Consider the following 27977-nt stretch of genomic DNA (forward strand, 5'->3'; position numbering starts at 1 on the left):
TTTCCGGGGCGCGGTGCTGTGTCCAGGGTAACGGGAGCGGGCGGAGCGCGGCTTGCGGCCTGGAGCCCGCGGACGGGAGAGAGAGCGCGGGCCGGGCCTGCGGGCTGTGAGTGACCGAGCGCCGGCCCCATGAGCGCGCCGCAGCGGCGGCCGACGCGACGGAGCGAAGGCGGGGAGGTGAGCTCGGGGCCGGGCCTGAGCCGGGCACCGGTCGTCAGCCCGCGGTCGGGCCGCGGAAGCCGGAGCTCAGAGGCCGGCCTGGGCGTCCTGCTGCAGCAGCCCCTGACCCGGCAGCAACTGAAACGCCTGGAGGAGCACCGGTACCGGAGCGCCGGCGCCTCGCTGCTGGAGCCGCTGATGCAGGTATGGTGGGAGTGGCTGGTCCGCCGCCTGCCGCTCTGGATGGCGCCCAACGCCATCACCATCACCGGCCTGGCCCTCAACGCCTGCACCACCCTCGTCCTCATGTTGTACTGCCCCACGGCCACCGAGCAGGTAAATGTACCGGAACTGCACACTGAGGCAGCACTTTGCCTGGGCACGGCCTCTACACCGACCCGGACACGGGGGTATAGGGGGCGCGTGATCCGCGGGTCACTGTGTGGGGTCTAATACATAGTCTTACCGTCACTGGTAATGGTAGAGTGTCCTGAATGTAATACACTTCCCTACCCACCTTCTCTGGTTGACTGTAGAATGTCCTGGATCTAATGCACTGCCTCACCTTGATAATGGTTAATATACACTGTCCCAGCCCCACTGGTTAAAGGCAGTGTGTAGGATCTAATACATTGCCCCACGACAACAGTTAATGGTAGGCTGTCCCACTTTTCAGTGGTTAATGGTGCAGAATCCAATGCCCTGCGCTACACCTCTGGTTAGTGGTAGGTTGTAATGGATCTAATGCATTGTAACACCACATTCAGGGTACTTGTACTTGTAGTACCTGGATCCTGGACTTACAACATTCCCAGATCTCTACTGTTAAGGTCCTGCCAAAGCTTGACTTCCCAAATTACAACACCTCAGATTTATCTGAATTAAAAGCCATTTCCCATTCTTTGGCCTACTTTCTTGGTTGATCTAGATCCTGTTATAATTCTTGACAGTCTTCGTTGTCCATGATGTTCTCTATTTTAGTGTCATCTGCAGACTTGCTAACAATGGCTTGTGCATTCTCATCCAAATCATTGCTATAGTTGTTACAAAATGGGTATAACACCAGCCCCTGGGGTGCACCAGGTCTGAAAAATAACCTTCCACTGCCATCCTTTACTTTGTACCATCAAGCCAATTATGTATCAAAATAGCTAGTTCACTATGGTTCCCATGCAATCCAACCTTCCTCATTAGCATACCATCCAGGACATTATCAGAGGTCTTGCTGAAGTATTTCTAAACAATGTCTACCTCCCTGTCCTCCTTAATCTACTTGTTGACCTCTTCAAAATCTTTTATTGGTTTCACAAGACCCAATTTCCTCTGCACTAATCCATGTAGATTATCTCTAATCAACCCCGGTCTTTCCAAATGCATGAATATCTTATCCTTCAGAATACCTTCCAGTAACTTACAGATATTAGGCTTACTGGTCATGTAGACTCTGAACCCTCACTATCTCACTTTTAAAAGGTAACTCCCTTTAAAGGCAAGTCCCTTTGCTAAGAAACAACTTACTCCAACCAACTTTGCAAGCTCCTGCATAATAACAACATTTGTTTTGACCCAGTTTATAAATTTAATGTGAACTAGTTGTGCCCTTTTCCATAACTATTTAAAAATTAACCATGTCACTGGGCCCAAGGTTTCCACACTGGTACCTCAGTCACTTGCTCAGTTGTATTTTGCAAGAGTAGGTCAGGTTTTTCCCTCTCCTAGTAGGGGCCTCTAGAGATAACATGAAACTTTTCTTATCACACTGAATTCCACTTTAAGTCTTTAGCACTATGGCAGTCTGTCTATCAGAAAAGTTAAAATCTACTATTCTTGCAACCCTCTGCAATCTCCCTGCATATTTGTTCCTTTAATTCCCAATGGCTATTTGGGGGCAGCAGTACAATGCCAACAAGATGATCATTATTTTCTTATTTCTCAGCTCCATTCATAAAGCCTCACAAGGTGATCCCTCAGTAATTTCATCTTGGACAATTGCCATGATGTTCTCCTTGCATTAAAAATCCAAATCTCCTCCTTTCTTCCACCTCAACCCTGCAAGTTACACCTCTACTCTGGAATATTAAGTTTACAATCCTGTAGACACATGCAACTTCAGATGCTGGTTTACATAAAAGGACTCGGTGCTGGAGTAGTTCAGTGGGTCAGACCCCATCACGGAGAAGGTGGATGGGTGTCGATTCAGGTCGTGCTCTTCTTCAGACCGCTTCAGCTCTTCAGATCAATCTTCATCAGCTTAAAGTCCTGTCCCTCCCACTGCCACGTTTCTGTAATGACTATAGTATTACATTCACATGCACCTATCTATACCATGACTGTTACCTATCTTAGTTTTTGCATTGAAATAAACACAATTTAATCCAACATTTGTTCCTTGAACTTTACTGTGCTCCTGCCTGGCTTGTCCACTGAACATTCAACCATTGACCTTTGTATCAACTTCCAGTCTTTTATCTGCCCCACTACTACTTTGGATCCCATTCCTTGCCAATCTCCCTAGCAGCACCAGCAAGCCTGTCTTTTAGGATGCTTATCCCCCTCCAATTTGGGTGCTATCTAATGCAATATTTAATGTCCCACCTCAAATGATTAATTGCAGAGTATGCAGGATCGAAGGTACTAACCCACTTCCAGAGTGGTGTATGGTGGTGTATGCAGGATTTAATGTACTACCCCACCACCTCAATGGTTAATTGCAGGGACTTGAGTAGTGTTCTATCTCCATTGTGGTTAATTTGCAGGGTTTGATTCACTGCCCCTCCTCCACAGTGGATAATGTATACGATCTAATGCAATAACCTACCTCCTCTGGTTAATGGCAGCTTGTATCGGATCTAAGGAACTGCCTCTTTGCCACCGTGGTTAATATACTGTATCTAATACAATGCCCCAGTCCTGTGAGTTAATGGTTGAGTGCGAATTATCTGACGTACTGCCCCACTTCCACAGTGGATGCTATACAGGATCTATTATTGGTATTGGTTTTTTATTATGTGTATAGAGATACAGTGGAAAAGCTTATTTTGCCTGCTATCCATACTGCAATGAGTCCAATCATACCGTACAACAGAAGGGACAGGGACAGGAACAGAGTGTAGAATATAATGTTACAGGGATAGTGCAGCTAAAATGACTGCAAATCTCCCAATCTACCTACGAAGAGGTAGATTGGAAGATCAGGAAAATATTAACATAGGAGTGGTCTTCAAGATTCTGATAACGGCCTGGAAGATGTTTTTTTGTAAATCTGGTGGCATGTGGTTTCAAGCTTTTATCTGCCTGATGGGTGAGGAGAAAAGAGAATGACTAAAGTGTGCATGGTCCTTGATTATGTTGACTGCTTTCCCGATGCAGTGTAGTATGGCTGGAGTTGATAGGGATGGAGGAGGAGGGGGAAGGTTGGGTTGGATGGGGGTGGGAGCGTTGTCTAGCATGGGGAGAGGTTGTCTAGCATGATAGACTGCACAACATTTTGCAATTTCTTTCCTCATTGGTCAAAACTGCATCCTAATAGGATGCCCTCTGTGGTAGATCTCTTGAAATTAGGAAGAGCCATTCAAAACGTACCTAATTCCCCAAATCTTCTGAGAACCTTTTGTGCGCTTTAATGCCGTTGTGCTGAAGGCCCTCCATTAGGTCAAATTGTATGACATTTACACCTAGAGACTAAGATTTTGACCATCTCCACTTTTGCATCATTGAGACAGACTGGGCTGTGTACTGTGACCCGCTTCCTGAAGTTAATGACTAGCTAGTTCATTTTGCTGACTTTGAAAGAGAGGGTGTTGTTTTGACACTAAGCAACTGGGCGCTCTATCTCCTTCCTGTACTTTGTCTCGACATTACTTGTTCTGGCCCACTACAGTGGTATCATCTGCAAACTTGTACATGGAGTTAGAGCAGAATTTGACTGTACAGCCATGAGTGGATAGCAACGATAATGAGTGTCAAGGTCTAAGTCACTACCCCACCTACAGTGGTTAATGCTAAAGCGTGCAAGATAGACTGAACTTTGGTGCCTTCCCACACAGTGGGAAACTTTGATACCGCTGTGTGGGGGTGTTTATGTTATAGACTATCATGTTCTGTGTTCTTATTTTTTTTATTTTTTTTTTATTCGTATGGTGAAAAAAGCATTTTGTTGTCTCTGTACTTGTACTCTGCACAATGACAATAAAGTTGAATCTAATCTAATCGGATGCATTGCCCCACCTTTACGGTAGTTTACAGAGTTTAATGCACTGCACGATACCCAGATTGGTTAATGCTGGCTAGTGTGGGTTGCAAGATACTGACCTGCCTCTCTGGTAGTAAGTATACAGGATCTAATGCACTGCCTCAGCTCCATCGTTGTTAATACAGTATCTAAGGTTTTAAGAAGGAACTGCAGATGCTGGAAAATCGAAGGTAGACAAAAGTGCTGGAGAAACTCAGCGGTTACAGCAGCATCTATGGAGCGAAGGAAATGGGCAACGTTTCGGTCTGAAGAAGGGTTTTGGCCCGAAAAGTTGCCCATTTCATTCTTTCCATAGATGCTGCACCCGCTGAGTTTTTCCAACACTTTTGCCTACCCACTGCCCTACCTCTATGTTAATGGTCGAGTGTACATGATCAACTGCACCGCCCCACTTCCACAGTGGTCAATGCACCAATGTAAGGCATTGTCGTACTTCCACAGTGGTTAATGGAGAGTGTACAAGATCTGACCTCCACAGGATGAACAAGGTCCGTCCTGTATTGCTTGTTCTTTAAAGTGGGTTACATGTATTGGTTTTTGATTCATTATTGTCAAGTGTACCACAATATTATGGAAACATTTTGTTTAAGTGCTGTCCAGTCAAAGCAAACTATACATGGGTGCGATCCAGCCTTACACAAACAAGTACAATGTGTAATGCAGATAGAAAGATACCAGAGTGCAGAATAGGGTGTTACAGCTTAATAATGTTCTCTGCTTGAGCTTTTCAGAACTTCTTGCTGTAGAATACAGGGTAATACACCCCTTGACTGTAATGAAGTTGATTACTGGCTAATCATAGAATATATGCGATTGGTTATATTTAATTAATTTCACAGATGCATTGTGAAATATACAGGTTCTAATATTTTGGTTGGACCCCAGAATATATGATCCAAAAATACAAAGGATCTAATAGTCACATCAACTTTATTAGTTCAAATGATTGAGGTTGTATTGATTTGATTGTCTGTCCCACACACAGCAGTCATCTGTGGAGATATAAGACCAAATGCACTCCCTGGGCCCTCGGGTGGGTGACTATGGAATGTATAGAATCCTTTGTCCTGTTCAATCTCCATGGAGATGGTGATTAAGGGATATGTTGTATATGGTCCTCTGCTTGAATCTCGTATTCTTGTCATGGAATTAAAAAAGGACTAATATCCTGTCTGTCCAGTGTAGCTTGGATGCCCCTACTCTGCATGGGATCCAATGTTGGCCCGGCATTCTCCCTGCAGGTCGTCTTGGGATCGATTGAAACAAATGCACTATTCTCCAATTAGGCTGTACAACACGTATGATCCACTACTCTATGTAAATCGCTGCTTTGCCTCCAATGTAGCAAGTGAGAATAGGACACGATTTACAGCAAGTGCACAGTGACAGTGACACAGCGATAGAGCTGCCTTACAGCGCCAGAGACCCGGGTTTGATTCTGACCACAGGTGCTGTCTATATGGAGTTTGTACGTTCTCCCCGTGACAGGCGTGAGTTTTCTCCAATATCTTCGGTTTCCTCCCACACTCCAAAGACATACAGGCTTGTAGGTTAATTGGCTTGGTATAAATGCAAATTGTCCCTAGTGTGTGTAGGATAGAGTTAATGTGCGGGGATTGCTGGTCAGTGGGCTGAAGGGCCTATTTCCTCACTGTATTACTACACTAAACTATACTACACGATTTATTTGAATATCTGACCACTTTGTGGTAATTGTGCGTTCTACAGGATCTAATAAGCAATGTGAACAGATGAGAGTATATAAGATCTAATCTAATGCCTCATCCCCACAGAGATGATTTGAGAATGTATAGGATCTAGTACAACAGAGAATGATTGCAGAATATATACGATGCAAGAGATTGCCTTTAACCTTTTTTACTTTGTCTTGCAAAAATATAGTTTAAATTTAGTCATTAATTAAATCTTATTTAATTTATTTTATATTATATTATATATATATATATGAGATACAGGTGCACAACCTTTTATCCGAAAGCCTTGGGACCAGACACTTTTCGTAATTCAGAATTTGTCGGTCTTCGGAATGGAAATTTTTTTGCGTAGATTTTAATGGCTGGCTCAGTGGTAGAGTGCTCGGCTCGTATCCGCAAGGTCGCGAGTTTGCGCCTGGATCCCGGCAGAAGAAGTTGGAGCGGGGCTGGGCTGGGCTGCTGCTGGCTGTGGGTCTCTGGGATCTCTGTGCTTGCAGTGGGCCTGGTGGTCGACGTCCAATTGGTCCTGACGTCTCTGGTGACTGCACTGACCTGCAGCCATCGCCGTCGTGAAGACAGTACAAAGCCCCCACGCCGGTGCAAAGGGCGGGGAGCTGGAGAGGGGAGGGAAGGGGTCACACACATAGCCGGGAAGCAGAGGGGTGTAGGTGGGGTGAAACTGAAGGGAGCGACAATCTGCTGCTGCCTGCACGCTGAGTTAAAAAGTTCCCACGCAAGACTCACGATACACTGTGTATCGTGTCTACCGTGGGAACTTTTTAACTCAGCGGGCAGGTAGCAGCATATTGTCAATTATTAACCCTTCCGCGCAATATACCCTCACCTTCTCTTTTATGAATGGGGATTTAGTTCCCCTTTCTTCGAGGACCGACCGGAGGTTCCGCTGTCACCTCTGCGGGCCGCCCTCGGTGAACGTCCTGTCTCCCTGTCCCTGGGATAGTAGGGGGCGATCAAACAGCGCAATACCCCCCTCCCCCTCCAACTCCAGAGGAATCCGCTCCCCGATGGGCCGCTACGGCGACAAGTGGCAGTTCGCCCACAGCCCGAGCTGCGCGACCCCAAGAACAAGATGTCCCTTGCACACCATCAGCTTCTGCCCATACACTGCGTGTTCCTCTGGAGTTGGAACGGGGCTGGGCTGGAGTTGCTGATCTGGGATCTCTGTGCTTGCAGTGGGCCTGGGGGTCGGTGTCCCGATGAGGGGGCGCAGCTCGGGGAACGGCTTCTGGTGGTCCTGACGTCTCCGGCCAATTTGCAGTTTTCCTCTGGAGTTGGAACGGGGCTGGGCTGCTGCTGGCTGTGGGTCTCTGGGATCTCCGTGCTTGTAGTGGGCCTGGGGGTCAGTGTCCCGTTGGTCCTGACGTCTCCGGTGACTGCACTGTGCTGCTAGCATCGCCGACTTGAAGACAATGCAAAGCCCCGGCGCCGGTGCAATGAGCGGGGAGCTGGAGAGGGGAGGGAAGGGGTCACACACATGACCGGGAAGCAGAGGGGTGTAGGTGGGGGTGAAACTGAAGTGAGCGACAATCTGCTGCTGCCTGCACGCTGAGTTAAAAAGTTCCCACGCAAGACTCACGATACACTGTGTATCGTGTCTACCGTGGGAACTTTTTAACTCAGCGGGCAGGTAGCAGCATATTGTCAATTATTAACCCTCACCTTCTCTTTTATGCAATATACCCTCACCTTCTCTTTTATGAATGGGGATTTAGTTCCCCTTTCTTCGAGGACCGACCGGAAGTTCCGCTGTCACCTCTGCGGGCCGCCCTCGGTGAACGTTTTCAAGGACCGAAAAAATGTCCGCTATTCGAAGGTTTTCGTTATTTGGATTGTCGGATAAAAGGTTGTGCACCTGTATATATAATATAATATATAATATCATTTAATTTAATTAATTAAAAATAAATTAAATTAGTCATAAATTAAATCCAGTGCTTCTATGGGAGACAATTCCATATAGATCATGTGAAACAACTTCTATAGATCATGTGAAATAAAATGTCTATTTTTGATTATAGGTTATGTTTAATTGTCATAGAATACTTCTCCATCTCCTACAGTGCTTCTCAGATATGGACAACCTTTGCTTGCACGGAAAGTGTTCGAATGTAAATCTGTATATTCAACTTTTAAAAATATATATATATAAATATGTTTACTATGTGATAGGAAAAGTCAAAGGTTCTTGGGAATTCAGTGGATATTCACTTGTTACCTCACACCAGAACAGATTTGACAGTAGGTGGTTTTTTTCATGTTATGTTCGTCAATAAATTATTTCTGTGTATGAATATCATCAGAAGCTAACTGCTCTGGCATTGTGCTGAAGGTGTTTTTCACAATGTGCTGAGAAGTGTGTGCGAGCTCTTATAGTTGACTAATGCACTGCCAGACTTGACATCCTGTCACTGAATGAGGAATGCGTTAATTGTTCTGTATTTGTGTTCATCGTACTCACTACCAGAACTTCATATATAAACCTCTGATTTCATTTGTCAGTTTATTAATGTTCATCACTTTCCCAATGTTTGTGGGTATAAGAACTATGGTAGAGACAAGGAACTAACAAACAAAAAGGCACAAAGAGCTGGAGTAACTCAGTGGATTAGGCAGCATCTCTGGAGAACATGGATAGGTGATTTTTCAGAATCAAAATCTAAAGAAGTATTGACCCAAAACGTCACCTACCCATGTTCTGCCGAGATGCTAGTTGACCTGCTGAGTTACTCCAGCACTTTGTTTTTATATCAAAACTATTAATCAGCTATGGATTACAGAGAAGCCTTTTCTTGTCACTGAATGTTTTGTCCCCATTTTCTTCAGACAAGGGTTGCATCTGAGGAAGGCCACTTATCTCCTTGTGCCTAGCCATACCTGTGGAATCAATTAATCTGTAGGAAAGAATGGCAGATGCTGGTTTAAATCGAAGGTAGACACAAAATGCTGAAGTAAGACAGGCAGCATTTCTGGAGAGAAGGAATGGGTGACATTACGGGTTGAGACTGAAGAAGGGTCTTGACCTGAAAGGTTACTCATTCCTTCTTTCCAGTGATACTGCCTGTCCCGCTGAGTTACTCCAGCATTTTGTGTCTACCTTCGAATCAATGAATCTATCAGGCTGCCAAGTGCCTAAACAGTGGGATGGCTTGCCAATTTAAGTCTGATGCTCATATCTTTGTGTGGACTTTGCATGAGCGTTAAATTGTCCCCTTTCAATAGGTATGTTACAAAACTTACCTTCAGCGGCGCTGCAGTTCTGCCACTGGCTGTGTGCTGGACTTTGGCGCCTTTGAGGGGGGGGAAATTAAAATGCAGTTTTCTCCTGCTTAACGGAGACGGCTTTTCTCGGGCTGCTAAGCCGCTGAAGAACAATCGTTCGGACTTCCGTTCCCATTTTTTAAATTTATTTAATCGTGAGACAATTTAATAATTACATTAAAATAAAAACCGACTTCAAACTCCCTCAATGCCTACAACAGGACGGATCGCATGAAGGAGACAAAACATAGTCTATTTTGCATACAAACTTGTTTCTCGGGATGGCTTTAATGTTATTTTCATTTGCGACAATGTGATTTGGGCCCCATATGAACCAGCAGTGTTTTTCCTGCCGATATGGGGTTCAAATTCACTGCAAATGCAACGTTCCAATCGATCGCGTTCCATAAGCAAAATGATTAAAATGCCTGTTTTTTTGGAGATAAGCCGTCTAAATTGTCTATATTTTGTCTTATTCTCTCTCTCCAGGATCATTATTTTTAAACTAAATATTTACAACAGTTTGAGTCGCATGTATTGTGCAAAAAACAATAATTTGATTATATTTTGGGTGGATGTTTCTAGAATAGTTTATGGGAATTAAACATTAAATTCCTTCCATCTGGGATATAAATTCATGACGGTGAGATTTAAAAATCATGTTATGTTGTGAATTCTTGTGTGAATGGGATTAGTTTGTTATTTGGATACTTGGGCTATTTTAAAAATTGTCCTTTTCTTAAGAAATGGAATCTACAGGGCATTGTTAATGGGAAAGTAGTGGGCAGAAAGGCATGTCATGTGTGGGGTGAAGAGCAAAAACTTGTAGTTTAAAATGCCAAAATTGAAAAGTTGAGGAAAAAGAAGGCGTACAGAGTTGCTTATTGGTTGCAATCTGAGGAGTATGATGATGCTACTGATTATGATATGCCAATGTACCAGCTAGCAACTAATCTTCTCCATAAAGACTTGGTCTATTGCTAGAAATTGTAATTTATTTACCTATCTGTTATGGATTTACAGCATATAATACAATAATATTAGTTCTGATCTTGAGAATATCACATTTTTGAATTTTCAAGGCAGTCTGGGTGTTTATTACTATTTCCGTCACAACGGTCAATTTTGTAATTAACTACAATTAGGTAATTAACTAATTATATGCTTTAATTTCAGGTCATCCAAATAAGATGTTTTATATTTGTTTCAGAATGCTTCAATCTACAATAACTGAAAATTTCATTCAGTTCTCATGATTTTTAAGAAAGTTATGGGCTTTTGACTGTCCTCGATTACAGTATTTGTGTTAAGGCAATGGAAAAGCAATAGGGAACACGATGCAAATGTCCGAGTATACAAATGGCCATAACTTTTTTAATACTGAAGATATGAAAGTGAATTTGTGGTGGTTTTGGCGGCTAGGCTTGAGAGCTGGGAAGTCATGGAAGATCATGCTGTGGAGGAAGGAACTGTAGAAGCTGGTTTAAACCGAAGATAGGCACAAAATGCTGAAGTAACTCAGCGGGACAGTCAGCATCTCTGGAAAGAAGGAATTGGTGATATTTTGTGTTGAGACCCTTCTTCAGACAGATCATGCTTTTCTTTTGGACTCTACAAAGCTGGTGGAATGAAAAATGCTGCCACTGGCTCAGACTAACACCAGTGCTATAAACTAAGAAATACACAAGGGTATCAGGGCGACCTGTCCCTGCTGTGGAAGATGTGTCCCAGCAATTATATTCAAATTTCTCAGCAACAGAGGTTATGCTTGAGTTCATATCTAGATTTCTTGGCCTATTGGCATCATTTCCATTAGATGGAGATATATTCAGCTCTCAAATTGCATTTGCAATACAGGAACAGGACAGGCCTTTTAGTTCATTCACTTACACAATTACTGGAGTTACATTTATCCATTGCCAAGCTAAATCTCCTGAAAGCTTTTTAATATGAATGCACTGGATCTGCAGGATCTGAACATACTTCTATTCTCTGTAGTTTTGCTTGGATGTCATCTGTATCTGGGACTGTAGGTACTTTGTGCTGTTACTGTAGTAATCAAGGACTCCTTGTGCACTGTCATTCCCTCTCTTGTCAGGAAGAAGATACAAAAGCATTCACCGCCAGATTCAGAAACCGCTTTTTCCACGTTGTTATCAGATTAGTGGACAAACTTTTCATATAACCATATAACAATTACAGCACGGAAACAGGCCATCTCGGCCCTACAAGTCCATGCCGAACAATTATTTTCCCTTAGCCCCACCTGCCTGCACTCGTACCATAACCCTCCATTCCCTTCTCATCCATATGCCTATCCAATTTATTTTTAAATGATACCAACGAACCTGCCTCCACCACTTCCACTGGAAGCTCATTCCACACCACTACCACTCTCCGAGTAAAGAAGTTCCCCCTTATGTTACCCCTAAACTTCTGTCCCTTAATTCTGAAGTCATGTCCTCTTGTTTGAATCTTCCCTATTCTCAAAGGGAAAAGTTTGTCCACATCAACTCTGTCTATCCCTCTCATCATTTTAAATACCTCTATCAAGCCCCCCCCTTAACCTTCTGCGCTCCAGAGAATAAAGACCTATGCTGAGGGTGTAGCCCTGATCTTTCTGCCTAGGTCATTGCAGCCCTTGCACTTTTTTTATTTGAAATTTCTCTGTAACTGTACATGTCGTATAATATTTTGCATTGGTTATTTTTTCTCTTTGCATTACCTTATGCACATTAATGGCTAGATTGTACTCATGGATGGTGTCATTTGACTAAATCGAAACTTGTTTTATTTTGTGGGTGTCTCACTACACATGACAATAATAAACCAATATCAACCCATTCAGGCTCTTCCTAATGGGTCCATTCTATTGAAAACCACATTTTGGCCACTATTGCCTTGCCTCTTGTCATCACTTTTCTTGTGCATCACCCTATTAGGGCTATGGTTTGTTGCTGCTAATTGTCCCATCATTTCTAATTCTAATGGGGCCATGTACTTATTGTTTTATTTATTTTTCATGTCTTGGGGAGAGCAAGGGAGTGAAAGAACATGCCCTCTAACCTCTTGTTAATGGGCATGCTTTCAAAAAATGCACGTCTAATAATCACAGATGCAATTATTTAATGGAAAAGTATCATCCTACGTTTTCATGGTGCCTTTCAGGATCACAAGGGCCCCAAAGCATTATATGAGTTAGGGTGCTGTCCAATTAACCTCTACCCTATTGCTGACTGGTCTTTGTCTATGGAATTAGTTCATTGCAATGTTGAGAACTATATTCTGCACTCTATCTTCCTCTTTGATCTCCCTATTGTGCTTTAGTTTGGCTTGGTTGTATTTATGTATAAATGATTATATTATGTACCGGTCCATTGCTGGGTTTCCCCCCCGGAACCCATAGTTCCAGAACCTTACTGGATTATGCACTTTGCCGGACTAACATAGGTCATGGCCTCAGAGACGTCCAGCGGTACTGGAACAGTCCTAGGCCTCCGAGGAGCCGAGATACGGGCAAAGTTGACCTTGGAAGTCTGCTGTGTGAACCGATCTGTCAGCTGCAGTTCAGTCAGAGTTCCAGAACCCTGGTTGCAGGGTCACCTTAAATAAAAAGGTAGCAGCTGCCTCGCCCGGCCCAGGCACTTCCTGAGGGGATTTAGAGTGTGCCCTCGTAATTCTGTCTGTATCTGTATCTGATTTGATTGGATAGTCTGCAGAGCAAAGCTTTTCACTGTACCTCGGCACACATGGCAATAATAAACCTAAACTTGAACCAAGGTCACTGTTGTACGGGCTACTGGGAAACAAGCTGCTATTAATCTAATGTATTATTTGCTACATGGGGGGGGGGGGGGGGGGGGGGGGGGGGGGACTGATGATGCTACTTTAATGTCGTACCAGCGTACTTCTTGTATGCTGTAATCTATCCTTCCTCCAGGTTTGAGATATAATGTGTATAATATTACTAATGTCTTTTTGGTCACTGTATTTTCCATACTCTCCAGGCACCTTTGTGGGCATACCTGGCCTGTGCTCTGGGACTTTTTATCTACCAGACGCTCGATGCAATAGATGGGAAGCAGGCTAGAAGAACAAATAGTAGCAGTCCTCTTGGAGAGCTGTTTGACCATGGCTGTGATTCACTTTCCACAGGTAGGATCTTATTCTTAATTGGTTCCCTTTCATGTAAACAATATGTAGAAATCTACTTTGTGCTGTTACTGTACTGTAATCAGTACTTCATAAAGGAGAGTGGGAGTGATATTAGAACCTTGTGATTTAGACGAGATGGGTGATAGGGCAGATGTGTGGCTGAGTTTTATGTGGACAATTTTGTGAAAAGTGACAAATTGTGAAAGAAAGCTGTAATTAGTTCATTTGTCCAAAACAAGCAGTTAGGAACGTATAAAGTATGTTAGCCCTTGTTAGTCTGATAACAGTGAGGACAGTTGATTCTCAGACAATTAAATTGGTCTGTGGAATTCATTCGCTCACACCTGTAGTTTTACTTCCCTCTCTTTTTAAAAAACAAAACTTTCAACCAAGGTCTTGGTTTTCTCTGTCTCCTCAACTTTACATCGACCTTTGGTTTCATCTTCAGGGACAGTGGTGCAGCTTATAGAACCACTGCCTTGCCACACCTGAGACCTAGAGCAAACCTGGAAGAGTTAAGTCTGTACTCTTTCTGTCTGCAGTCTTTGTGGTCCTTGGAATATGTATAGCCGTGCAGCTTGGCACCAACCCAGACTGGATGTTCTTCTGCTGTTTTGCTGGCGTTTTCATGTTCTACTGCGCTCACTGGCAGACGTATGTTTCTGGGACACTGCGCTTTGGGATGTGAGTATTGACTGTACGCACCTACTTAGAGAATACACCAACTTCCCCATATGCCTTAATGGGAGCTCCATCAATTCACATTGTGTATCTGACCAGTTTTTTCCTCTTTGTGCAGTGTGTTTAATACAATTTAGATCTTTAGATGGAAAATGTTGTTCAAATATGTGATTCTGTACAGATGTTTTCTATTTTAACTGGACACACTATGTGATCTGCCACGTGCTGCTTTTTGTAAAGACTCTCCCTTTGGTAAAATCCTGTTCTCTACACATAGGGTCACCATAGGTGGGCATCTTGGTTGCCTCCCAACCCTTTCCATTGAGTATGTTTTCACTACTCATTGGTATATTTTCCACCCCCTCCCACCCTCTATTTCGGTCTGTATTTGTTATATGTGATGTTTCATTGAGTTGTAATTAATCCCTAACTGACAGATTCGACATCACTGAAGCTCAACTCTGCATTGTAGTTGCACAGGTTGCAACGGTGCTTATGGGGCCTTCAATGTGGAGTATGCCGGTAAACAGCAGTCTTGTGGGTGAACGCACGTTGACTGTAGCCAATTAGGCAGCCATTCTTTCGTGCATCACAGCCAATGAGTGATATCCTCATCCCCTCCGATCCATCAGCGGTTCCCTGTCAATTAATGGAGTCTTCAATTAATGCCATTGTCAGTGCAGAAAAGCACTGTTTTCATCACTGAAGCACTCACTGTCTGTATTGTTGAAAGCTGCTAACATGAAGCACTATAATGTATTTCTGAGGCTCCAAGTGCCTTCAGGTAGAAAGCAGTAGATACAGCAGTAAAAGAGGCGCATTGGCCCAATCAGTTTGCACTGATCATCAAGCACCCATTTTAATTTTCTCCACTTTCCCACTTAACCCCCCCCCCCCCCCCCCCCCCCCCCCCCCCCCCCCGGTCTTAGATTCTATTGGATATGTACGAGGCAAATTTGCAACAGTCAATTAATCCAACGGCACATGTTTGGAAACTGGGAAGAAATGTGAACACCCATAGAAAAGCTTCGCTCTTGGAGGAACAATTTTCAAACGCCACACACTCAGCACTGAGTCACTGGAGCTATAATATAGCAACCTTGTTGGCTGTGCCTCTGTGCTGCTGGTAGGCTTCATAAAACCTTAAAGCTACTGCCTCGGCCCCAGTAGGAAATGTTGTTCAATCTCTCATCCTCCTTTGCTGGAAGAGCTATGCCCTCCCCTAGGCTGCTTAACTATCTCCCTCATCCTTCTGGTATTTCCCCTTTTATTTTATGGCAGAGCAAGCTTCTGGTCATGGGAGCTGTGGAACTTGTTAAAGACTAAGCAAAATTAACTACTTGGCCTCCTTAGTCACACGCTACCAGCAGAGAGCGACATGGGTATCAGAAACCACTTCCCCAACCCCTTCAAACTTCCTCCATTTTCCAGACACTGAGATTTCTACAGTGACACTTGACCCTTTCCCTCAAGCTGAGATTGTCTAACTTGGCACATCCTTTTCTCTTGCCTACATTCTATCTTTGTCCTGCCCCCTCCCCTGACATCAGTCTGAAGATGTGCCTCGACCCGAAACGTCGCCCATTCCTTCTCACCAGAGATGCTGTCTCACCCGCTGAGTTACTCCAACATTTTGTGTCTACCTTCTCTCTAAGGGTTCTGGTGCCATCTGTAAAGGCAAAAGGTTGGAGATGTCTGCGGAAAATGGGCCATTGAAGGGGTCTAATGGAGCGGGTTACTCTTGGCCTGATGCACGATGGAGCTGCTGTTAATTTGGTGGGGTGGCCTAACTTTCATTGAATGGCTCTAACACTGATTTATGCTTTTCTCGCCCAATCAGAATTGATGTGACTGAAGTGCAAATCTTCATAATTGTCCTGTTTTTATTGGCTGCGAGTGGAGGAACTGCATTTTGGGAATCGATGGTAATTGAATGAATAGCTGCATTATGATTTGCCGCCTCTTCTTTTCACTTGGGAGAGGGATGGGGTTGTCGGGGGGGGGAGAAGAGCAGCAAACACTAGGCAGTGAGTGGCAGTGGATGTGTAGGGGGCAGGCGGGTTTCATTGAGGCGAAGGAGACTGCCCAACTACCCATGGAGTCTCATGAGGGGGACATGAAGGAAGCCTGAATAATGCTTTCAAAAGCTGTGACAAGTCCCTCGCATCCCTGGGTTTGCTGTTCTCCTTTCAAATTGCATGGAAAATCTGCCCTGAATTTCCAGTAATTTACATAACTAGTTTAACAATGTCTGATTTTTTTTTTTTAATTATTATTTTATTATTTTTTTTTTAAATTAAAAACTTCAAGCCTTTGGGATGTTTAGTGAATTTTCGTTAAATGTAATGTTTGACTGTTCCATTTTCAGCACTCTGACTTCTGATGTGCTGGAAGCAAATTCCCAATTGTCTTGAGGTGCAAAGCTGGTGCTTCTGATTTCTGGTTTGGGAAATGGGAAAACCAGGACATTAACAGTCTGCAATTCTGGTCACTATATTACAGAGGAGATGTGGAGTCTTTGGAGAGAGTGTAGAAGAGATTCACCAGGATGTTGCAGCGATTAGAAAATATCAACAATAAGGAGAGGCCGGATAATCTGGGTTTGTTTTCTCTGGAGCTTTGGAGGTTGAGGAGTGATCTGATAGAATTATACAAAATTATATGAGGCATAGTTGGGGTAAGCAGTCAGATCTCTTATCTCAGTGTGGAAATATCAAATACTAGAGGACATAGCTATAAGGTGAGAGGTGACGGGCAGTTTAAAAGCAAAGTGGTAGGTGACCAGCATGCACTGTTAGGGGTGGTGGTAGAAGCTCATGTGGTGACATTTAACAAGACATGTAGATGAACATGCAGGGATATAGACCATGTGGAGGCAGATGTGTAGTCATCTTAAATTGTCATCATGATCAACACAGACATGGTGGGCCAAAGGGCCTGTTCCTATGCTTTACTGGTCTATGTTCATAGGAAAAGTAGAATCCAAATGAAAATCTGGTCCAGCAGGGAGCTGATTCAATAGTAAACTGGGAAAACTCACACCCTGGAAGGAGCAGAAAGGCTTCAAGACATCCCACGTGTCAAAGATTGAGAAGAGGGCACAGGCCAGCCCAAGGTGAAATGTGGGTTTTACTGGCTACCTCTCTGTGGCACCCTCCAGTTGGTATACTTGAGTATTCCTTGTTGAAGTTTTCTGACAGCCACCACTTTAAACTGTTAATGTCAACTACACTTTCATAGTTACACAATACATAAACCACAGTGAATAAAATCTGATGGGAAGGCATGTGATTGCAACAGGGCAGATGAAAAAGGGGAGTGGAGCTTTAGAGAGGGTCTTGCACATAGAAGTTAGAACGGTACAGCACAAGAACGGGCCCTTCGGCCCACAGTGTTTTTGCCTAATAAGATGCCAAGACTAACTCTTTATCTACCTGTGCATGATCCATATCCCTCCATTCCCTTGCATCTCAATTCGCCAATCCTATTAAATGCCACCTATTAAATACATGCATCCACCACCAGCCCTGACATAGCATTCCAAGCACTTACCACCCTCTGTTTATATAAAAACTTGCCCCATACATCTCAGTTTAAATTTTGCCCCTTTCACCTTAAAGCTATGCCCTCGTTGGTTTTTTTTCCATCCTGGGAAATAGGTTCTGACTGTCCACCCGATGACTCTCATGATTTTATATACCAGGTTTCCCTGCAGCCTCCGTCGTTCCAGAGGAAACAATCAGTCTTTCTAACCTTGTAGCTTGTTTACTTTATTGTTATCACGTGTACCATGATACAATGAAAAGCTTTTATTCGCTTGCTACCCAGTTAAAAAATAACTAATACATGTATACAATCAGGCCATCCACAGTGCGAAGATAAAGGATATAACATTTAGTGCAAAGATATAACATTGAAGTCTAATAAAGTCTTGATTAAAGAAAGTTCAAAGCTCTCCAATGAGGTGGAGGGGAGGTCAGGACCTCGCTCTAGTTGATGAAATGACTGTTCAGTTGCATGTTAACAGCTGGGAAGAAACTGTCCCTGAATCTGGAGGTATGCGTTTCAAAACTTCTGAATCTCCTGCCTGATGGGAGAGGAGAGGTGAGAAGAGGGAATGAACAGGGTTGGACTCTTTCTTGATTATGCTGGTGGCCTTGCCAAGGCAGTGTGAAGTGTACCTGGAATTAATGGAAGGGAGGCTGGTTTGCATCTGACCACAATGCTCTACAATTTCTTGTGGTCTTGGATGGAGCAGTTCCCAAACCAGGCTGTGATGCAACCCAATACGATGCTTTCTACGGCATGTCTGGAAAAGTTGGTAAAGGTTGTTGGGCTCATGCCGAACCTCCTAAGCCTTCTAAGGAATTAGAGGCATTGATGTGCTAATACCCCCTAATCCAGGCATCATTCTGGTAAGTCTTCTGCGCCCTTTACAAAGCTTCCACATTCTTCCTGTAATGGGGTGACTACAACTGTATGCAGTACTCCAAATGCGGCCTAACCAAAGTCCTATAAAACTGCATCATGACTTCTTGACTCAGTGCCCCAACCAATGAAAGCAAGTATGCCATAGCAAGCAAGCAACCCACTTTACCACTCTATCTGCTTGTGTTGTGCTTTCATGAAGTTATGGCCTTGGACCCTAAAATCCCTCTATACATCAATGGTATTAAGGGCAGGCTTGATATTCTTCCGATTTAAAATCGGAATTCCGATTAAAAAAATTATTTTCCCTATTTTTCAATTTTTTGTGCCAGATTATTTCTGTAGCTGAACTACATCCTGGTGTATACTTTGATAACTTTCCTCACAGTCCGTGTCCCCAGCAATCTTGGTGTCATCTTCAAACCTACTAACCAGCAGGTCTATGTTTATGCCCAACTCATTTATATATAACACAAATAGCATAGACCCCTGCAGAACTCCACTGATCACAAGCCTCCAGCCTAAATATTGGCCTTCTATCACAACCCTCTAACATCTATCAGGAAGCCGGTTCTGAATCTATACGACCAAGCCACTATTAGTCTTGTGCATCTTAATCTTCTGCATCATCTTGACTGTCCTCTCTCATAGCGTTGCCCCCCCCCCCCACTTCACCCCGATCTCAGACTTGCTCTTCACTCATTTCTTCTTCTTCCTCCTGTCCCCTTCAAGCCTCCTTTCTTTCACCGTGGCTCTTGTTGCCATTCCATCTGTTCTCCATACACCCGTGATTTGGCTTCCATTGTGGCCATGAGACCTTTGCCGTTGTATTATAACAAACCTTGAGTCTTTGAGATTGGTCAGTGATACATTTGGTAAGAGTGTGCTTCCCACTTTTGACCATTAACTGGGCCCTACAGTGAGTACTATAGTACACCAAGTACTATTGTACCACAAACAGGAAGCACTTTGCACGTTGCACAGGTCTGTGGGTGTGTGAGGTAGGGTGGGATCCAACACCTACCTTATTAGTTTGTAGATTGGTGTGACATCTCATTTAATTCTACGAGTAAAACAAAAAGGTTGGCATGGAAAAATTACTACTTTTTACTCGTAGGTGGGTCGTAGTAGGCCATGATGGTAATCGTGGGTAGTCGTAGGTTAATAACTGGCACGAGAAAAAAAATGCAAACATGACCTAATTTTTATCATGTGATCATTTTCCACTCGTAGCTAGTTGTAGTTGGTCTTAGGTGTGGAAGACTGAGGTCGAGGGGGGTCGTAGGAAGTCTTTTCAACTTGTCTTGGGTCTTCTAAACTCGTGGATTAGGTCGTCCGAGTGGGAGAGGCCCTTTACTAAAATCCACATAGATAATATCCAGAGCCCCACCCACATCAATCATCCTAGTCACCTCCTTTAAAGCACTCGATCAAGTTAGTAGGACATGACCTGCTGCATACAACGACATGCAGTCACTCATTAATTAGCCTATTCTCTTCCAAATGGAATATGTCTCTATCCCGAAGAATCGTCCCCAATAGCTTCCCTACACTGATGTGAGGCTCACCTGCCTATAAATTCCTAGATTCTCTCTCCTTCCCTGCTTAAAAAAATGTTTTTAAAAAAAATCTTGGAAAATTGACGTACATTGGAATTCATGGCATTTATCACTTTGCATTTTGAACACTGAATTTCTAATGCTTCTTTCTCTTATTAAACCTCTTTTGTCTTGTAAAGATCCCAGTATTGGAAATTCAAGTTAAAATCGTGCCAGCACTCTTTGTGGTGGCTGGTGCCATCTTCTCCTGCACCAACTATTTCACTGTCATCTTCACAGGCGGCGTTGGCAAGAACGGCTCAACCATTGCGGTAAGGGCACCCTGAGCGGAGCGGGACTAGTCTGCACACATTCACATTTGAGAGTTTGTCAGTTTCTGGATCCACTGAATGTGCTGCATCAAGGGATTATCCGGGGAGTGTATCGTGGGGAGTGTGATGGGCTGCAAAGAGGGAAAGGATTGGTGGTTAATTGGAGAAGTCAGGAAATGTAATTTGGGGGCTTGAGTGTTAACATTGACAATGGGGAGATGAACCATTCAAAACAAATTGGAGGCTGCGTGCAAGTCGATTCTGACATGTGATACTCCAAGAGGACTGAGGGAAACGGGTATGTGCACCAACTTGAAGAATTTGCTGCCTGGCTGAAATATTCTAATTTCGCAGTTTCCTGAAGTGGTCGAAAGGCTGGGGCTGAGACTAGATTTGCACATTTATCATCTGCCACTGGCCATGCTGAAAGTAACATCATGGGGAGAGAATCATCGGATCAAATACAGGAAGTGAATTGTAATCTATATATGTGTGGAAAAAACAGAGAAAGAAATGGATGGGAAGAGAGCGCAAGAAGACCATTAGTATGAAGGCATTTGAGGATTTTCCCTGATTTCATGTTGGTGTTTCCTGTCACAGTTGTGCTTGATTATATATTCTGTGCCCAGTTCTCACTGCAGTGATGGACACGCGTTCACTGACCACTGTGTTAATCATGGATTTTTGTTTTCCAGGGCACGAGTGTTCTGTCACCATTCCTGCACATAGGAACAGTAATAATACTGGCTTTGATGATTTACAAGAAATCCACAAGCCGGCTTTTTGAGAATAATCCCTGCCTCTACATCCTTGCTTTTGGCTTCGTCTCTGCAAAAATAACCAATAAATTAGTGGTAGGTATCCTTTAGTGCAGCAGCTGCCCCAACACTGAACCGCATCCCTGTAACATGCAGTGGAACAACGCCGCCTGTAATGACAACACAGGATGTTGTTTGTAGTTTAAGGCAGTGGGAGCCCTCATTGAAGCCTTGACTTTGCAACCTCAATCCTCTGCAATAGTAGATTTCAACTGAAATGTGCGATTATTTTCAGCATGTTTTCCCTTTTATATTCTGCTTGGCACTTTCACCTCTAAGTTGGCAGGGGTCATGGATTCAACTACGAATCCAGTACTTTTCCAAAAATTGTCAGGTTGAATTTTGACTGGTCCCCATCCCTGTCAAAGTCGCTGTCATCCTTGTGAAGTGCAAGGATATTTCAAGTCGAGTCAAGTTTATTTGTCACATACACATACGAGATGTGCAGTGAAATGAAAGTGGCAATGCTCGCGGACTTTTGTGCAAAAGACAAACAACAAAACAACCAAACAAATTATAAACACAATCATAACACACATATTCTTTTACATAATAAATAATGGAAGGAAAAACGTTCAGTAGAGTTAGTCCCTGGTGAGATAGGCGTTTACAGTCCGAATTGCCTCTGGGAAGAAACTCCTTCTCAACCTATCCGTTCTCACCGCATGGCAACGGAGGCGTTTGCCTGACCGTAGCAGCTGGAACAGTCCGTTGCAGGGGTGGAAGGGGTCTCCCATGATTTTATTTGCTCTGGAGTTGCACCTCCTGTTGTATAGTTCCTGCAGGGGGGCGAGTGAAGTTCCCATAGTGCGTTGGGCCGAACGCACTACTCTCTGCAGAGCCTTCTTGTCCTTGGCAGACCAATTCCCAAACCAGATGGTAATGTTCCCGGACAAGATGCTTTCCACCGCTGCTGCGTAGAAGCACTGGAGGATCCTCGGAGACACTCTGAATTTCCTCAATTGCCTGAGGTGGTAAAGGCGCTGCCTTGCCTTACTCACTTGTTGCCCAGGTCCATATTTGCCCCTTACATAAAATTCCATTATGCACATTATCTGCCATGATTCTTAAACCACTTTCGTGGTTAAATTGCAAAAGTGGTACCGAGGCCATTTAGGGCAATCTGGAGGAGATTATTTAACTGCAGGCTTTGATTGTGCATTAATCTAAGACTTTTGTTCAGCCAAGTATTTTTTCAAAACCATTCAAGGGGCAAATAGATTTTCCCTTATATCCTTAGGTGGCTCACATGACGAAGAGTGAGATGCACTTGCAGGACACTGCCTTTGTTGGCCCAGGACTCCTCTTCCTAGACCAGTACTTCAACAGCTTTATCAGCGAGTATTTGGTGCTCTGGATTGCTTTGGTAAGTAGAATTTATTGGTAGCCAGTCATCTGTGCAATCTCAACTGATGTTTAATTTGTGATTGTCAGATATCCTTAAAAATCATTGGGGCACAGATCAAAAGGATTATCCCAGTAGATGCAATTACATGTTGTCCCCTCAATGTAGGCAGGCAATATCCTGTATCTGAGGCTGGTGAATGTTTTATGATGTGAAGCTATATTAAAATGCAGGAGTAAATCAGTGGGACAGGCAGCATATCTGGAGAGAAGGCATGGGCGATGTTTCGGGTCGAGGCCCTTCAGACCTTATTATTCAGATATTAACAGCAGCCCCATCTTGGGACTGCTGCAGCATAAAGTGGATGGAGCCTGTCAGGGCCTGATGTTCTCCTCTTGAGCTGTTCACCTCCAGATGCCAGGCGTCTCTTTCACAGCCCACGAGGAGAGCCAGATGGTTACTTGGACCCAGGAGTTTTCATTTGTTAGATGGTTATATGTGGTCCTTTGCATGTTTTATTATTCTTTTGCTACAAATGGAACGATGCAAAATCTTACCTGTTTCTATAAATGCGCACATGTGGTTGGAGAACTGCAGTGAGTGTCGGGTGTGGGTGGGACTTTTTTTATCGAACTCTGCACTGATAATGGCACTGATTGGACCTTGGACTTGGTACAGGAGTGTTGTTTTGTAATTGGACCAAGGCTTGCTGTATGGAATGTGTTTTGCAATTGGACCAGAGTTTGGTGTGTGGAAGGAGTTTTGTAACTGGGCCAGGGCTTGAGACAATAGGTGGAAACCAGTATGGTACCAGTTTAAAATATTGAAACAATCCCCAACAACGCAAGCTGCTTGGCTGGTACCCGTCCAATTCTTATATCAACAGTCCTTTATTGACACTGGGTCTAAATTCTGGAAGGATCTACCCTAACAACATAGAGAAGACTCTCGCTAGGAGTACCGTATCGTACTTCCAGGCGAGGAAGACGCACCCCTATTTTGAGTTGCAAAATTTTGGGGGGGGGACTTTTGCCGTGGTGGCAGCCATTTGTATTGATTATACCGCTGCAAGGCACATCCAATCTGTGCGCTCGGCCTCGGAGCAGCGTCCAATCCAATAGATACCCAGGCTGCTGCAGGGCCTCCAGCGGCCCACTCCAGCAACACCTTCGACGCGCTGTTTCCTTGTCTCCCACGGCCTCCGCTATTCCTCCGTCATCCACGCAGGGGCGGAAATCACTTTTAAAACATGGGGGGAGGGGGGGGGGGGCACAATGAAGCATGAAAACTAGGGCAGGGGTCGGCAAACTACGGCCCACATCTGGCCCTTAACCCAAAATCATCCGGCCCGCAGGCATCAGTTAGGCAGCGGTGTGTGTTGACAAATCAATGACCCATGGCAAAGTAATTGTTCAGTCAGCTTAGGAAATCTAGCACCTCCAGTTGCTTCCAGTCACAGTAGTGATTTTCAGTTTTGCTGTGTCTCTGTTGAATGGCTCATCTGGAGTAAAACACCAATTCCACTGAAGGATGGTCTGGTCTCAACCACAGAGAATACTTTGTGTGTGAAGCTATGATACTCTTATATCATGTCTTTATTATAAGAATTTAAAATTAATGATGCTCTGGGTGTGAATAGAATTGATTCTAGCAGGGTGCTCTGGCAGTTTTTTATAAAATTGATTTCCTTGAGAATGTACATGCCATTGAATGTACTCTGCAACTACAGAATGAGGGGGCACCATCTCTTTGAGAGTCGGGTTATGAAGGGGATAGTTTGTATCAGTCCCACAGATGCAGTGATTGTTGGCCTCTGTTCTGTTCCCACTGACTGTTTTCTCTTCTATGACCCTCAGGTTTGGTCTCTCTTTGACCTAATCCGTTACTCCGTAGGTGTCTGCAATCAGATCGCATCCCATCTTCACATTAATGTCTTCAAAATCAGTTCCATCTCCTCGCCAGTCAGCACCCTGGAGCATAACCATCATGAGTAACTTGACTACTGTGCTTGATGAAGTACCCCAAGGCTGTGACTGAGGAAATGTACATAGAGCAAAACAAGTGAACAAATTATTAATTTATGGTTCAATCATTGTGTGCACTTTTGTTTTATTTAAGCCTCAGTTTCTGAATGAAATCTATCACTCCTAAATTAGCAGACTGTGGAAGGAACTGACTTGCTCCTGCATGCATATCGCCCTGTAATGCTGACAGGTCAGGAAGGAATGTGGTCTTGTCCGGGGCCTAGATGAGCACACCGAGTATGCTCGGTCTCATCAGCCCTTTTGGTCGGACAGCTGACTATCCACTGGCATAGTACAGTGCTGAGGTTCGCGGCGTGAGTTAATTGAAATTCCTACAAGTTAAGTACCTTGTGAAAACCAGATGAGCCATATTGCAGGTAAGGACTGCAAGGGATTTGGGGTGTGAGGGGAGGGTGTGGGCTGCTTTGTGCCAAGCCAGATTCTCGCTGTTGGCAGTTGTGAGGTGAGTGAACTGCATGCAGTGTACTTCACAAAACAAAAATAAAATGGTTGGGGATATAATCTGATGGGGGTGTTTCCTGATGCAAGGCACGAGCGCCTCTGGATTGAAGTTTTGGAATGCACTATTTTGTAACATATGTCCTAATTACACCAGTAAAGCTGTATCAGATTCTGGTATTAACCATACAGAACTGTAATTAAAGGGGCCTTTTTTGTGCTGAGCTGCCACTTTAAGGAGCAGTATAACGTGACTTTTGTTTGCTATATTTTTTTACACGCCAACATGTAAAGGAGTACATAGCCAGGAACTTTTGCGTCCACTTTAACAAAGTGATTTCACTTCCCCCCCAAAAATAATCACCCTTGCTTGTAGACTTACCCTACAAGAGTGAGCCTGTAGCTTCCTGATTTATTCTGAATGCTATTCCTCATGAATCGGATCTTTCCAACCTTGTCTTAAGCTTGTGCTATCACCAAAGGTACAAATCAGTAATATTCATTGAGAAACTGCAAGAAACAGTTTTCTCATTGGAAAATTCTTCAAATACAACTTGCTTCACAGGGTATCAAACTAAGAGATACATTTTCTTCCTTGATTAAGGCTTGCTTTGCACTGATCGTAGAATAATTTATTGGCTTAAACAGTACTGGAAAACATGCACGGTAACAGCATTAGTGCCCAAAGTTTACAACTTTATGGAAATGAGAGAATTACATGCTGGACAGATGCTGGGTTCCATGCACCCATTCATTGACTGTGCCAGATAAAGTGTTCCTTCATTCATGTGGGTAAATGATTCAGTACCTTTGTATAATATAAAATAATCTCCACAATGGGACTGCAGTTCGTCTCCTGTTATGGAAAATAGTTTGCCTGCCTGAGTTTCATCTGTCAGCCTTTGCATCACAGCTGAAAACAAGCTTGGCCTTCTACTGTTTGGCAGTTGTCCAGTTACCAATAGCGTGTTTCAGAACTCACTGAGACTTGCTACTCTGGTATGTATGTGAGTATGAGTTGAAGCTGAAACATCTAAGGACAGCACAAGATTTTTCTATTTGAAAATAGACAATGAATATAATCGTAATGAGGGTTTCAGAAGGAAGACCTGGCTTCTCAGTGTTGATACACACCCCACAATCGGTCTTGAGTAACTTGAGTTCTGTCCCACTTTGAGTGTTTCCAATTGTTTGGCCAGTAAAGTGCTGAGCAATTCTGGGATGAGTGTCGGGGATGGATTTGTGCTGTTGCACATTAGATTCTGCTGTCTTGTGTTCTTTGGCTTTGTGGAAAAGCAGGACGTGACCTGAATAATCAGCTGCGATTTGGTGGTTTTACCATTGGTACACAGCAAGCATTTTCACTGGCATCAATCAACAATTCTATTCTTCTGTAGTGCTGAAAATCAGGGCTACTGTGATCAGAAAAAGCAGTAGCTCAGTGCTTAATCCAGCCTGCAACCAAATGTTTTCTGTAGCAAAGGATTAGTGCTCTAAAATTAACCTATACTTGCATAAATGCAACTTTTCCTGAGAAATATTGCTATATGCCATTTAATGTATTTTGTTTAGGAAATGCCATATAACAGGATAAGGAAAATAGCAATAGATTGAATCAAAATTGTCATCTCGGGTGACCAAGAGAATTTTGTAAACTCCTGTGAATCTCAACAATGGCGACTTACCTGATTTCACAGTAAAGTTTGATTGATGAGGATTTCAGTTTGTTGGTAATAGGTGGATTTTTTGCATTGGTAATCATTTACACAGAATATATTTTGTCAAATAGGTAATTTTTGAGCATTGGCTGCTCCTGGTATTATGAATAATACAGGGATTGGGGATGAGTACCACATTCATCCTTGAAATGAATCTTGAGACTTGAGAGATTTTAAATGAAAGCAAAGGATTTGTTTCAATATGAATTAACATCCTGAATTCGGGGGAGGGGGGGGGGGAGCCTGTTGTGCACATAAAGCCAGTTCACACATGAAAATGCCCAAACTATGCAAGAATCGGAAACTAGTATACTCCTCCTAGCATCAGTACTTTTTACAATGAGTTGTCATCATTCAAAAGTGTTATGAATGGATTCCTGACAGTATTATTTGTGCAAGGTGTAGGGCTGCCTTGTAATGTTTTCAAATATATAGATAGGAAGAGGGTGTGGGCTTGCTTGGGAATATCTGGGTTCCTCCTATCATTTTGTGTACTCTAACTTTCCAGAGAGTTCACTTTGATTGTTAGCAGTGAGAATGGGGTCCTGACCTCACTAATCCCACCATTTCTTAACACATTTCCAGGTCCCAGATATGATTTACAGAATGAACCAAAGCATTTCTTGCCTTTGACCCTTTTCTTGAGCTTAATTGTTTCTGAAAGAGGAGTCGTAACTGGAAAAATCCAATCCAATCAGTTGTAATATAACAGGAATACTCTGCTATATGGAATAGTAATAATCCAATGAGCAGGTCATTTTATTGACCATCCCTATTCACTTGGAGCAACTGGATATAATGGAGATATATAATTGTTTTGCACAAATCTTGTTTGTTTATGAAAATACAAATGATTTTACCTAATTTTGCCTTTAGTGTAACTAAGCCTCTTGATTTTATTCTTGTAACTTTCTGTTCTTTCTAAATAAGTGCTGATGTAAATAAAGATTGCTTTATTCATGATAGATGTGTTTGTTGTGGTCATTCTATTCATTTGTATCTGGCTTTGGAGAAGTCGGCGAACCCTTGTGCCAGCAACATAGGAAGCTGGCCCAATGTCAGTGTCATAGAGTC

General features: G+C 43.4%; 1 protein-coding gene across 2 annotated transcripts; it reads left to right on the forward strand.

Moving 5' to 3' along the window:
• Positions 1-27866, forward strand: LOC129708777 (choline/ethanolaminephosphotransferase 1-like). Of its 2 annotated transcripts, none has more exons than XM_055654735.1 (8): positions 1-495; positions 13413-13560; positions 14103-14244; positions 14679-14763; positions 20408-20539; positions 21235-21393; positions 22598-22723; positions 24559-27866. In XM_055654735.1, the coding sequence occupies exons 1-8, from the start codon at positions 130-132 to the stop codon at positions 24694-24696; spliced, it is 1296 nt and encodes a 431-aa protein (XP_055510710.1). In that variant the 5' UTR covers positions 1-129; the 3' UTR covers positions 24697-27866. The 2 variants fall into 2 exon arrangements, with proteins under 2 accessions (XP_055510710.1, XP_055510709.1); XM_055654734.1 differs by lacking the exon at positions 14679-14763 and adding an exon at positions 16082-16166 and having other exon boundaries at positions 3-495.
• The last annotated feature ends 111 nt before the right edge of the window (positions 27867-27977 follow it).

This window comes from Leucoraja erinacea, chromosome 24 (genome assembly GCF_028641065.1).
Source record: "Leucoraja erinacea ecotype New England chromosome 24, Leri_hhj_1, whole genome shotgun sequence".
In the NCBI taxonomy this organism is placed as follows: domain Eukaryota; kingdom Metazoa; phylum Chordata; class Chondrichthyes; order Rajiformes; family Rajidae; genus Leucoraja; species Leucoraja erinaceus.